This window comes from Muntiacus reevesi, chromosome 3, assembly GCF_963930625.1.
Source record: "Muntiacus reevesi chromosome 3, mMunRee1.1, whole genome shotgun sequence".
In the NCBI taxonomy this organism is placed as follows: domain Eukaryota; kingdom Metazoa; phylum Chordata; class Mammalia; order Artiodactyla; family Cervidae; genus Muntiacus; species Muntiacus reevesi.
Window position 1 is genome coordinate 233133624 of NC_089251.1, and position 14826 is coordinate 233148449.

At 36.0% G+C, this 14826-nt stretch overlaps 1 protein-coding gene across 13 annotated transcripts in view; it reads left to right on the top strand.

The window, feature by feature from the left end:
* The window catches only part of PKP4 (plakophilin 4), a 249060-nt gene that overhangs the window by 161170 nt on the left and 73064 nt on the right, over positions 1-14826 (top strand). For 11 of the 13 annotated variants that reach the window (XM_065931584.1, XM_065931591.1, XM_065931587.1 and 8 more), the window contains one exon: positions 3385-3419. The exons of 1 other annotated variant lie outside the window; for it this stretch is intronic. In XM_065931584.1, the coding sequence (XP_065787656.1) occupies positions 3385-3419 (35 nt within the window). Of the gene's footprint in view, positions 1-2212; positions 2233-3384; positions 3420-14826 lie in introns of those variants that run through there. One more of the 13 variants, XM_065931594.1, reaches the window with a different exon arrangement.

Below are 14826 nucleotides of genomic sequence, written 5' to 3' on the forward strand. Positions count from 1 at the left end.
CCTCAGTTCAGTTCATGTCACTCAGCTGTGTCTGACTCTGCGATCCCATGGACTGCAGCAAGCCAGACCTCCCTGTTGCTCACCCACTCCCAGAGCTTGCTCAAACTCATGTCTGTCAGGTCAGTGATGCCATCCAACCATGTCATCCTTTGTCGTCCACTTCTCCTCCTGCCTTCAATCTTTCCCAGCATCAGTGTCTTTTCAAATGAGTCAGTCCTTCACATCAGGTAGCCAAAGTATTGGAGTTTCAGCTTCAGCATCGGTCCTTCCAATGAATATTTAGGACTGGAATGCCTTACTGTATTTGATGACCAAGGGTCTTTTCAGCACCAGAAATGCTGTTATACAATGAGACTACTGGAACTTCCTACCTAGAGTAGGGGTGAATAATTTGACCTGTTTGAAAAAAGTGTTGTTCAGTAGCTAAGTCGTGTTTGACTCTTTGCAACCCCATGGACTGCAGCACACCAGGCTCCTCTGTCCTTCTCTGAATCTTTTCCAGCACCACAATTTGAAAGCATCAGTTCTTTGGCGCTCAGTCTTCCTTATGGTCCAACTCTCACCTCCCTACATAACTAGTGGAAAAACCATAGCTTTGACTAGATGAACCTTTGTGGCCAAAGTGATGTCTCTACTTTTTAATATGCCATCTGGGTTTGTCATAGCTTTCTTTCCAAGAGGCAAGCATCTTTTAATTTCTTGGCTATAGTCACTGTCCACAATGATTTTGGAGCCCAGAAAAATAAAATCTATCACTGCTTCTACTTTTCCCCTTTCTATTTGCCATGATGTGATGTGACTGGATGCCATGATTTTAGTTTTTTCTGATGTTGAGTTTCAAGCCAGCTTTTGAACAAAATAGTAGTAATTTACATTTACCTGATCCCTCAGAACAATGAAGAAGTCAGTATTATTAATACTTCTTCACAATTTGTGTTACAGCCGTATATATTAGGGGCTTCCCAGATGATACAGTGGTAAGGAATCCACCTGCCAGAGCAAGAAGCAGAAGACACTAGGGTTCTATCCCTGGGTTGGGAAGATGCCCTGGAGTAGGAAATGGCAACCCACTCCAGTATTCTTGCCTGGAAAATTCCATGGATGGAGGTGTCTGTCAGGCTGCAGTAGGGGGGCTTGCAGAGATTTGGACACAACTGAGCACACACACACACATTAAACATCTGTGTGCCAGGAAATGTGCAGTGCACTTGACCTAAAGAGATGCAGAAAGCAGCCACAACCCTTGCCCAGTTTGGGCAGTTAAGATGACATGTAATCTATGATCTAAAATTTCAAAAATAAAAACTTGTAAAGATATTTCATTAAGGTTTATGTAAATTTCAACCAGAAGATAATAGACTTCACCACTCCCAAGACACCTGAGTTATATTAAACATTTCTGGTTGGTAATTTGATTTTAATATTGACAAAAAATGTGAATATGTTGATAGAAACACAGTTGTGTAATAGCAACTTTGGTGCTTAGAAAGCTAGTTTAGATAATAGGATTAAATGATAATATTCAAGAGAATTGGAATTCAGTTTTGTAAACCACTTTTGAGAATGCGGTAATATCTTCAGGAGCAAGACAAACATGCCATTTATTGATATTTGACCAAATTTTTATCTGTTTTTTCTTCCCATCAGTCCCTTTTGAAATTAGTTAGGAGTATATCAGGTAGAGGGTCATGATCAGAGTGCTGAAGATGAGCAGTAACTGATTGACTGTTCATTGGGAGCATGTCCCCCTGGTCACGGCTAGTTCAAGGCCCTGGAATGTGAGCTGCTCGCAGATCACAGGCAACATTGAACTTTGGGGAGTTCTTACTGAATCTAGAGTTTTTAACCAGCAAGAGTTTAATTAGCCACTTAATGACTTGGGGGAAATACCAAGGGACTAACATGGACTTAAAATCTTACAACTACAGCTCTGAAAGTATTGTTCTTTTCTTTATTTTCAAGTTTTCTTAAGTGCAAAGTCATGTACCTTTTCCTTAAATTTAATAAACACTTCCAAAATACTTCAATATGTATTTGTTTCTGATTTCTAAATAAAGTACAAATGTTTAAAAAGAAAGAAATCCTTTTAGTTGTAACCCACAGAAAAAACCGCTAGCACTTTGATTTTTATTTTTCTACACTTCTTAGGCATATTGTGTGTGTCTACGTGTGCATGTGTGTGTGTTTAATACAAAAATGGAATCACAAGCTGTTCTACTATATAGCACAATGGTAAGAAGCCCTGACTTTGAAATCAAACCATCCTTGGTTTAAATCCCAATTCTTCCATTTACTAATGGTATAAAACTTTGTCCAGTTTTTTAATCTGTGAAATAAAGATAATAAGGTACCTCTTCATTAGGTTGTTGTGAACAGTATACAGGAGATAATGTATGTGAGGTACTTTAACATTTAATTAAATGCCTAATAATTCAGCCTCTCTTATTGCTTTGTTCTGCCACACTGTCCCCTGAGCACCATGCTTTCCTGTATTATTTTAAGGGAGAGGGTGGACAGGGAGGCTCAGATATGTTTTTATGCACTAATTTTTTAAATTGGTACTCTATAAACCGAGTTTCCCAGGTGCCTCAGTGGTAAATAATCCACCTGCCAATGCAGGAGACACAGGAGATGCAAGTTCTATCCCTAGGTGGTAAAGATCCTCTGGAGGAGGACATGGCAACCCACTCCAGTATTCTTGCTGGAGAATCCCATTGACCGAGGAGCCTGGCGGACTATAGTCATGGGGTTGCAGAGACTTGGATGTGACTGAGCATACACTCTATAAACTAAGAAAAATATATAGTGAAAATTTACCCCTAAGCTGTAAAACTTTGTGTTTTGATATAAAGATTTTATATTTAAATTTTATAAGGTAACATTCAATAAACTGACCCCATTAACTTATATGTCTATTACAGCATCTAAGGCTTTTTTGAAAATAAGTAAAATGAATAAACTTAATAATATCCTTTTTGGTTCTTTTTAATGTATTATGTCATACAGTGTATGATATATATGTTGTTTTATATGTAGTTTTCACATAAATTATTCCACATAAAGCAGCATAGGCCCTCATATAAGTACTGTGAAGGTCACAGTTAGCTGTGCTATTATATTTGTCTTATCCAAGGAGAATCATATGTCTTTTTATAATTTGCCTTAAGTTCTAAGAAATACAAATTTGTCCCAGATTGACATACAGGGTTAAATACTCTCTAAAAATTAATTTAGAACAGTCACTTTAAATTTTGTTTGAGGTTTTGATATACTTTTATGTAATTAAATGTGAAAATTAAATGTTTATGTACAAAACAGATCCACAGTTAAAGTTTACAACAAAAGAAGTAAATGTTCCATTTTTTTTTCCTTCTTTTTCTCTAGCTCAACTGAGAAGTCATTTCCTTGGAGATCAACAGGTATGGGTTTTTAATCATATAAAAAAATCTTTCTTACGTTTTGCCCAAGCAAAGTTGCTCTCTAAATTTACTGTCTCTTGATGAGATCAGTCCAGCCAAAACTTTAATAGTGACAATATTGAACTACTTTGCTTAAAGGTAGTACTTCTTAATATGCTTAATTTTTTAACATGTTTGAATAGATTTATATATGTCATTTGTAAAGAAATTAAAGGATTGAGCATCAATATTTTTAATGTAAATTCAATATTTGAATTTTTATCATAAAGAAATACAGTAATGCTCTCAAACACAGGTTTTTGTATAATCTTGGAAAGTTGGCTAATCACTTTTCTAAGTCACAGTCTTTCCTTTCACAGTTTTTTTTTTTTTCATATTAAAAGAGAAGAGTTGCCTGAAATGTTCATTTTTTTGTCCTCAAATGTGGACTACCTGATAGCTTTTAAAGTAGCCTGGAAGATTCTAATGTAGTCTATATGTTCTTTTTACCTTAAGTTCACCTCATATAAAGGATGAATTACATTAAGGAGAGTGTCTCCCACTTTCACATATGTTTGATGTCTTCACTCACTAAATGTTACTGAGCAGCCACATCATGAACCACATACTATACACATTGCTGGTTAGATAGTGATGGACTCCACACACACATGCTCCTTGCCTCTCGTGAAGCTTATAATGTGAGGGACAATGCCAGCAACTTATAAATGCTAGATTAGGCCTTGATATCCAAATACTTTGACGGTTTTTGAACAAAGTTTGAATTCAGTAAAACTCAAATCACTAAATGCCTGGTATCTGAGTTTATCTGAACCTGATACCAGGATTCTGGTGTTATTTATAGTGTATACAAGGTTCTTTGCTGTTTTCTAAAGAAGCTTTTCCCAAGAAATGTAGTGTTTTATTCAAAGCATAGATGACGTGTAGTATGGAAACTTAGCAGGTGGCACAGTTGTAAAGAATCCACCTTCAATGCAGGAGACACACAAGACACAGGTTTGATCCCTGGGTTGGCAAGAGCCCCTGAAGTAGGAAGGGCAACTCACTCCAGTATTCTTGCCTGAATAATCCCATGGACAGAAGGAGGAGCCTGGCAGGCTGCAGTCCATGGGGTCTCAAAGAGTTGGACATGACCAAGCTACTGAGCACAAAGATGAAGAAGAGACATGTGAAAATCTACTTAACAATAAGACTTACAAACAGCAGTTTAATAGTAGGAAAGACATGGCATGAAATAATACGTGGTTAACTGCCAAGTAGGTATTATGTAGGAAACACTGTCATCAAATGGACAATCCATTTGTGAGATAACTTTGCAGGAGTGAGCCTGGAGCCTGGGGCTTGACTGGCCGCCCAGCTGTGGAGAGAGTATTGTCACTGTCACAGCAGCAGAGATGACAAAAATGTCTCATGGGAACATTTAAAACTGGTTTGGGAGATGATAAGATGTGCAAAGACCACATTGGGCCAAATTATAGAGATCTGTAAATACCAGGGACTTTGAACTTCTTACAGGTCATGGGGAGCTACTGGAAATCCTTTGAGCAAAAAGTCATTCGATTTAAACATTCCTCAGGAGACGTGGCAGTGCTGTGAACTGTTAAAAAGAGATTTGAAGATTTCAGTTTAAAGAAAAATACAGAGTGCATTTGCTACTTAGCTATGGCAGAACTCTACCATTTAATATAAAATTTTCCTGTAAGTTCATGTTTAATATACGGCATCATTAATTTATTCCAAAAATATTTCTTGAGAGCCTAGTTGGCTCGCACATAATTGTCACTGTTTAAAACAGATATCCTTGCCTTCTTAAGTTTTTCAGGTCTAGTGGAGATATATAGCTCTATACACTTAAAATCGGGGAGGGGAATTCTTTAAAGAAAAACTGCAAGTATATACCATATTTACCCATAGCTTTGTTTTTGGACATTCAGGTGTTTTTCATGGGTATAAATAACGTTATGGCAAACATCCTTGTATATAAAATTATACCTGCAGCTTTGATTTACCTTTTAGGCTAGGTTTTCCCAAGGAAGAAAACTATTCAAAGTATATGAACATTTTCAAGGCTTTTTAGATGTCTAACCAGGTAGTTTTCCTAGAAGAGCTGTATTCATTCTCCCTCCCTTTTGGTATATGAGGTCAGTCCTCTCATACTCCCTCATTAGTGTCATCGTTTATATTTCTAGCTACAAAATATTTCGATATCCTGTCATTGCCCCTTTCTCTTGGATTGTTAGCATTTGTTAGGCGGAAGTTCTTCACAGCCCAAGGAAAATAGCTGTATCAGTCAGGGCCTAGTCACTCAAAGGAGTAACTATTCCTGGAAGCTGCTGCCATGTCTAGGACTGCAGGGACCAAGCGCTGCATGGGTTGCCACGAAATTGTAGCAGTGGTGGGAGGTAGAGCAAGGCAGTCTTAGGCATTAGCTGGACCCACAAGGGAGATACAGCCTTCCCAGCAGTGCTGCCTAAAGTAGACCCGGAGAAACATCCTGGCTGAAGTGAGCTGAGGGAGCAGTTATAGATTTCTGACTACCAAAGCCAGGCAGGCACAGTGTGTAATCGTATTGATGTACTCATAAAGAGAATGAACTTAGATTATGAAGACACCCAATAGGGAATCCCTTAGCATCCTTTCTGCCTCTCCTCCCCACCAGTGTGTTCACTCAGTTTCAATCATTTGACCACCTCCTTCCTGGTAGCTCAGAGGGTAAAGCATCTGTCTGCAATGATGGAGACCCAGGTTTAGTTCCTGGGTTGGGAAGATCCCCTGGAGAAGGAAATGGCAACCCACTCCAGTGTTCTTGCCTGGAGAATCCCATGGACGGAGGAGCCTGGTAGGCTGCAGTCTATGGGGTCGCAAAGAGTCAGACATGACTGAGCAACTTCACTTTCTTTCTTCATGATTTACTAATGCATAAAATAGAGATAGATAAAATATTATAGATAATTTGTAAAGCATATTTATGTTTCATTTAATATATAAATATTGTATAATCTTTTATTTTTATACATATGGCAAATAGCTCACCAAATACTTTAGTGTTTAGGGAAATACAGCTTCAGTAATTCATCTGTCTTCACCACATGCACATTCATAATTCACACCTGAAAACTATACTTCATCCCTTACTTAAATCAGACTATACCCCTGCACAAGTTGATATTCCAACATGGAGGTATTACATTTACTTACCCTTTTTCCTTCTTCAGGGAAACATAACCTTCAAACACAGCAAACACAAATGCTATTTACTTCACTCTATTATTTTAACTACATTAATGTTACTTGTGTGTTTTCTTAAATTTGCCTACTTTTCAGCCATTCTTAAGGCATTTAAGTTGTAACCATGGCAATACGCTATAATGATAAGAGTAGAAATTTGAAATTTGATTATATGAATAAAAGAAATATCTGGTTTGTTTCATGATCCTTTTTCTAAGCAGTTATCGATGCCCTTTAGAAGTTTGATTGTGAGTAAATGGGATGAAATGACAGTTTTGCTGCTACTTTTCCTGTAAAGTTTATCTTCTCTTTACCAGTATGCATGCAGAAATACTGAATGTAATATGAAAATAATCTTGTTTTAAAATTTGGCAGTCCCACCCAGAATGAGGTAGAGATGGCTTAAATATAAAGTATATTTAAAAGGTCTTTGGTCTATTTTGTCTTTGGCTAGGTCTTAGCAAAAGAAACATTTTTATTCAATTATCTTGGTTTCCTAAATAAAAAAGGATCACATGAAAGGATTTAGGATTGGAGGTCTGTTATTGTTCCTCATTTTTCTTTAATATTTTGAACATTTACTTGAAGACAATTTCTCTACCCTTTCTTTTTCTCTTTTTGGTATTACAAATTTGACTTGAAAAGATTTTCAGCAACAAAGTGAATTGATAGCAAGGCAATAATTTGATCCCTACCAGAAATTGAGACCAACTATTGAATTTGTTTTCAAATAGCTAACTTACTGTAGAGTCATTTTCTAGGGAAGAGCTCAAGATGCCCCAGGCAGAAAAGATTTCCATTTGTGATTCAGTTCAGGATAATCAGCTTGCTTGTTTTTTCTTGGTTAGTTGGTTGATTTGGTTGATTTTTAACTCACCAGGGATTGTAGGCTCTTGGAAAGCAAAAAGCCAAAGCTTTGAATACTCAGGGAGATAACTTCCCAGATCATGTGGAATAATCACCCATTCTACAAAACATTTCTATTTTCCTAGATTGATTGGGAAGCAGTCTTAAGGAGAAGCTCCCCTGGATGTTATAAAGTTGTTTTAAGCATATATGCTTTGTTTTTATCTCGCATTTCTGTTGTCTTCTGTCTTCATTATTCTGTATTTTCTATCTTACTATCGTTATATACCTCCTCTCTAAAAATGTAAATGCACCTCCTCTTTTATGCAGAGGAGAGTTTATCATTTTCTGTTTGACTTTGTCTTTTCCATAGCCTTGCATTCCTTATAACCATGGATTTTGTGAATGTGTTTATGTATACTCTGCTGAAAAGGAGTGAAGGGGGAATGTTGTCTTAGTATTCCTTTTTCCCCTTTTGTTAATGTGCCATTTTTCCACTATTCACTCCTTCATACCAGTGTATGTATTTCTACAGTCTCTTATGTTCCACCAAAATTTGAGGTAGATTTTAAGAACCCATATAATATAATAGAAAAAAATCCTTATTCATAGAAAAAGTATATTAGAATAATAGGTAAAGACCTGAAGAAAGTGAAAATGCAAATATATGCACAAGTAATTATATTTCTTCATGATGGAAAATATTATATTATGGAAGGTATCTTCTAAAGGATAAACCTTGGCCTTGCCCTTCTTTTAAGAAGTAGCACACCAATTCAGTCATAAAAATAACCATAGACTGTGTACTCTGTGAATCAGAAAGAAGGGTTGTTGAGTAAACAAGGTCCTATTGTATAGCACAGGGAACTGTATTCATTATGCAGTGATAAACCAGAATGGAAAAGAAGATGAAAAGAAATATACATATGTATAACTGGGTCATTTTGGTGTACTGAAGACATTAACATTGTAAGTCGACATTGTAATGCATGGAAATTTTTTTTAATTTGCTGAAGTAGGAAGTGAAAAAAAAAAAAGACATAGGAGCATAAAAGCAGGGTAAATTTCTGGTTGACCAACAGGCATTAAGGGATTAATAAACTTGGATGGGTCTTTCATGATAAGAAGGAGAGAAACTATGAATGATTCCATTCCATTCATATATTTGATGTTTGACAATACATGTGAAAGAGAAGGCGAAAGATGGTGGTAAAATAGAAATTTTAAGCTGATCAGATTATTTAACTTAGTGCCACATTTATTTATTGTGGAATATGTACTGAAGTGCCATAATTTTAACATGCCCTCCGTTTAAATCATTATTGTATAGTATATACAGATATTAGTTAATATATACAAGTAAATTTAAGTTTTTCAAAGGCTTTTTTTTTCTTTTTCCATTTTCTTTATACATTTAAATTTTGCTTCTAAAATGGACACAAGTTTTCTTCCCCTGGGATGGGTTAAAAAAACAACAACAACAACATAAGTACTAAAGATAAAAGATAATTGAGAGACTAGCCCTAGTCAATTTATTTTTCTTTCTTCCTCCATCTGGAGTAAGTAATTTACAACACAAAAAAGCATCAGCACATCATGAGACAAGACCAAACTTAAACGAGAACACTTCATGCCTCAGTAGAAATGTACTGAATCTGTAAAGGAGATATAGTAGGAAGTTATATTATACATATTCATAAACAGAATATTAGATTAGCAATCATGTATAAAGGACTATTATTGAGCTTGAATCTTATGATTTATTATGACTATAAATTGTATAAGTGACAAGATTTTGTTTCTGCTTCTCTTCCAAATACTGAGAGGAATATGAATATCTCTTAATATCAGCCTTAGAGTCCTAAGCTTTTCCTTGCTTATTTTTTCAGGCCTTTTTTAGTAACACAGTCATTATAGTCTTCTTACCACAATTGCAGTGTTGTAGCTTCCTAAACACTACTATGAAGGTTCACTTAAGCTTTTTCATGTTTTGTTACAAAAGGCATGCTTTTTTTTTCTCTTTGAGGAATGTTTCTTACTTAAAATAAATAGACGAATTTGGAGTAAAAGCTAAAAATTTCCCTCATTCCCACATCTAGCCGTACCATGACCATTGCTCCAAATACCTACACACACACACACACACACACACACACACACACACACACACACACACACACACACACACCACCCCCCCCCCCTACACCTACCGATACACACCTATATATACACGCACACCCACACCCCTACACATACACAGAGTAAATCTGAAAACAAACCAAACTGGTGAGTGTGTGTGTAAATATCTACACATCTGCTTTGTTTTCTTTTTACTACAGTGAAGATAATATATATTGTTCTGTGACCTTTTTCCTTAACAACATAGTAAAACCATGCTTGTGTTTCTAAAACACTACGTATAAAGATCCGCCTCCTATTTAATGGGTGTCTATTGTTTAGAAAATTTATATAACCAGTTCTTTTTTAGTGAACATTTTGTTTTTCCCAGTTTTGCCCTTTGACAAGCAATGGTAAAAATTATCACTGCATATCTGAGTGTCTCTGTTGATCACATTTTTAAGATTAACTGCCTAGACAAGGGTGTATACATTTCTGTTTTGGCAAATAGTGTCAATTTGCCCGTGAAAATGCTTTGCGAGATGTGGGAAAAGGAAACTTTTCCTCTACCCTCGTGGGTTAAGTAATTGGGGGCCTGTGAATTTAACTGACAATAGACAGATTAATAAGAATAATAAAAACCCTAAGCATTCATATGCATATAAAGCTCACAAAAGTAGTAGTTCCCTAAATGACTAGGGTTGGGGGTTATGTACCTAACTTACTGGAAAGAATGCAGGCAGGAAAGGCTTCTGTAGGAAGAACAAATGGATTTCCAGGGGAACCAACAAGAGATAAGACAGTTTGTGATGATGTTTGTTTATGCAGGTACCAGGTGCAAGTGGTCTCTCCTTGTTTTGATTTTTTTAATTCCATAAAATTCCTCCAGAAGGGATCCATGGCAGCCTCCCTCCCAGAAGTTTTCTGCTCTTAGTGAAATAAGGGAGGCTCCAAAAAGTCTTCTTTCTGGTACCTGTTGAATCTCAAATATTTTAATTTAGAATAACCTCATGCAAACTCTCCAGGTCCAAGTTCATCCCCACAAACATACATTCCTACCTTTACCAACTGTTATGCCTATCTGTGCTTCCCATGTTACCAGTGGATAGTAACATTTGAAGTGTAAATCATCATGATTATTTGAATATTTAATAATTTATTAGGCTTTTAAAATTGTTTCAAATTTCTCTTTAAGCCTCATCTGCAGATTAAAGAGGGTAAATTATTTAAAGAAATAATTATTAAATATTCATTCAATCACAGTGCCTGGAGACTTCAGCATACCACTGACCATTCTATTATTTGATTAATTCTTATGAAAGTTGGAGTTATGCCTGATCTTAAACTTAATAATTTTGTTACATTACCTGTTAGCTTTGCTTTCTTCTCTTTTCGTATATCTGATACACTTTTCTGTCAACAAAAATGTAACAACCACTATCAAAACAAGTAAAAAAAACTTTTTATCACCACTGGAGGTAATTTGAGTAACAAATAACCTCACTCCAGAGGTTCCCAAACCTTGCTGCATATTAAAATTGCCTGTGGAGTTGTTAAAATATTATTTCCAGGCCTCCCTACACATGACCAATTCCTAAAGTGTGGGGCCCAAACCAGACCTCAATAATCTTTCAAGATCCACCTTTAAACAGCAGGTGATTCCACTCTGCTGTTTGAGAACCACTGACTTACTCATAATTAAGTTAATTTACTTACTAGTAATTAAAGAGAAGAATTAAAATTTTGTCCTTCCTGTCCTGTATGTATTTTTTCCCAGGATCACCCAATAACCCTAGACAGTGTAATAAATATAGAAAAATCAATAAAATTAGAAAATCAGCAATTTACAACCCTTAATGAAATCATTGATTCAAGCAAAGATTGTTAATATATGCAAAAACTTCTATGTCCTTAATCCTAGCTGCACATTAGAATTACCTTGTGAATTTTTTAAAAGTCCTAATTCAGACCACAACTTAGGCTGAGTGACTTGGCATCTCTGAGTGTGGGACTCAGTCAGCAGTAGTTTCTGAATTCTATGCCCTATACTTCCACTCCAGGCAACGAAGTTTTGTGGTGTGCAACCAAAGCTGAGAATCTTTGCATTAGTAGAAAGGAAGGTGGTTAAAAAAATAAAATAAAAAGAAAGGAAGGTGGTATACTTGAAAATGCAACCATTAGGCTGCCATCACTTGAATTGGCTGATTGATCTGAGCAAATATAAAAGTTATGATGTGACAGGATGTAAAGTACATGGCACCCTTCGTAAAGTACTCTAACCCACAGAAACTGGACCTGAAAGCTTTTTCTTTCTAAATTTCTGCTCACAAGAAAAATTGTAGTTCGAGGTTGTGTAAATGATACCATGAGAAATCCATCAAACAAATTCAGCATGTGGCACATCCTATGAGTTTATTGCTATGGTTCCAGCAGTGAACCAAGAAAATGGAAATGAAGGAATGGGAAATCCTTTTTAGATTTAAAGGACTTAAAGAACAATCACAAATGCAATCAGTGAACCTTGTTTTAGCCTGACTAGTGCACGCCACTGAAGAAAGACATTTGTGAGACATCAGGAAGATTTTGAATATGAATTCATTATACAACATTATGGAATAATGGTAGTTTTCTGAAGTCCTTATTTTATAGAGCTGCAAGTGGAAGTATTTAGAGTTCTGATGATCTCATGTGAGAGGTTTGTTTTAAAATTCTCTAACAGAAGAAAGGGAAAAGATAAATAGGGCATGAAAAGTGTGGCATAATGTAATTATTAAATCTGGGAGGTGGTTAGTTATACTTTTCTCTACTTTTATATGTGTTTGAAAGTTTACTTCTAAAAAATTTAAATACAAATTCTGTAAACAAAGCGGTTTATAGTTTAAATTGTACATCAGGGTGACATATGTTAAAGCCTGCCAAGTGTTGCCACATTCTGAAGGCTGCTCCTGATAGAAACGAAACCAACTATGAGACAGTGACATGCGCTCTTAGGCAGTGGGTGGTACTTTACGTTTCCACACAGATGAGATATTGCTAACATTAAGCAGAATTACCTCTAGCATGCTGGGCATCAGCTTAGAACTCCATTTGTCACTCTGTGCATGGGTGTTTGTGCCACCAAATAAGAATATTAGCATTTTGCTTTAGTCAGTGTGTATCTGAATGTTCCCGAGCCAGTTATTCATGATGTATGAACATACCCCTGAGAAGCTTAAATATTTTGAGTTAGTACTTCATGTAAAAATCAAATATCCAGTTTTAGCCTTTAACATTTTATGTTTAATTCAAACATGTCAAATAAATATTTAAATTCTCTCATGCTTTTAGTGATAATGTGAAGAAATATTCTATTAGCTAGCTAAAATAAAATAGAAATTGTCAAGTCAGAAAGCTCCTCTTTTTCCATTACCACTTCCTCAACACACTGAGCAGCACTTCCTCAGTTTACAGTTGTTACTTGGGTGTGTGTGTGCATGTTAAGGCACTTCAGTCGTGTCTGACTCATTGTGACCCTAGGGACTGTAGTCCACCAACCACCTCTCTCCATGGGATTCTCCAGGCAAGAATACTGGAGTGGGTTGCCATGCCCTCCTCCGGGGGTCTTCCCAACTCAGGGATCGAACTCACGTCTCCTGTGGCTCCTACATTGCAGGCGGATTCTTTACCACTGAGCCAATGGGAAGCTTAACTGTTACTTTGGAAAACATTAACAAAGCTACCATCTATAACTCCACATTTCATTTTTATACCAAACTTAGCCTGCCTTTAGCTTTATCTTGATAATCTTTATCCAAATAGATAATCCAATAGAAAAGTATAGAAAAAAGTTTCACAAGACCCATTCATTGCTTTTGGTGGTGAATATATATGGATTATTTTTTAAGATTCTTTTTGGTTTTTTAATAGAAGAAGTCTATCTTGTATCTCCCATTAGCAAATATTTTTAGTGATGTATTTGATAACTTTTCTTCCCATAAAAGAACGAAATTTGTCTTTGAAAAATTATTTGAGTGATTTTTGAGCACTTATTTTCCATAGACTAGACTTCACGGCTTCCCAGGTGGCTCAGTGGTAGAATCTGCCAGCCAAGCAAGGTTTGATCCCTGGGTGGGGAAGATCCCCTAGGGAAGGAAATGGCAACCCACTCCAATATTCTTTTTTTTTTTTTAATAATCTTCTTTAACTTGCCTTTGTTGCTCAGATTATTTTTGTTATTTATCCATGCTAATCAATTGTAGTTCACTCATTTTCACCATTGAATTGCATGAATATGCCAGAGTTAATTTATTCATTTTCTTGTTGATGAGCAATTGGGTTGTTACCAGTGTTGTTGGGTTTTTTTAATTAATTTATTTTTTATTGAAGGATAATTGCTTTACATAATTTTGCTGTTTTCTGTCAAACCTCAACATGAATCAGCCATAGGTATAGCTATATCCCCTTCCTTTTGAACCTCCCTCCCATCTCCCTCCCCATCCCACCCCACTAGGTTGATAGACACTCCAGTATTCTTGCCTGGAAAATCCAATGAACAGAGGAGCCTGGTGGGCCACAGTCCATGGGTCGCAAAGAGTCAATCACTTAGCAACTAAACTACCACCGCCACACTTTTTACATGACAGCAAATCCCTTATTCTTTTCTCAGCTTTTCTCATTAGGAAGTGAGCCCCCTGGCCTTTCATGAACAATCACCTGTTAAACTTGGACACTTCATAGTGTGATCTGTTTCTTTTCATCTTTATATTTCTAAACTTACTGTTTCTGTAGTTTTTCATTTATAGATAAAAGAGTATAAATTTTTTTGATAGATGTAACACCTATATTTTTATTAGTACCCAGACTAAAGCTACTTAATAAACACTCATCTTAATTTCCATTACTTGTAGAAATTCCTCTTTTTTTTTTTTTTCTAAAAATTAGTTTTAATCATTTCGAATCCTGACAGAATTCAGGAATTTTAAAGTATTTTTGAACAAGAGCTCTCTCTGATGACTTACAAAGCAAAATTATTTTTCAGATTTGTCATTGTAGAAATCAGAGTACTTCAGGCCAATTTATACAGATATGAAGTTTGCTTAAACTATGAGACTGAATTCAAGTAGATGAGCTTTTACAATGAATTTTAAGGCAGACTAGTTGGTGTTTAGAGCAAGGTTTAAAGTGAACTAGAAGGTACTTTGTAATATGGTTTCTGTTTTCCAAAGCTTTTAACAAA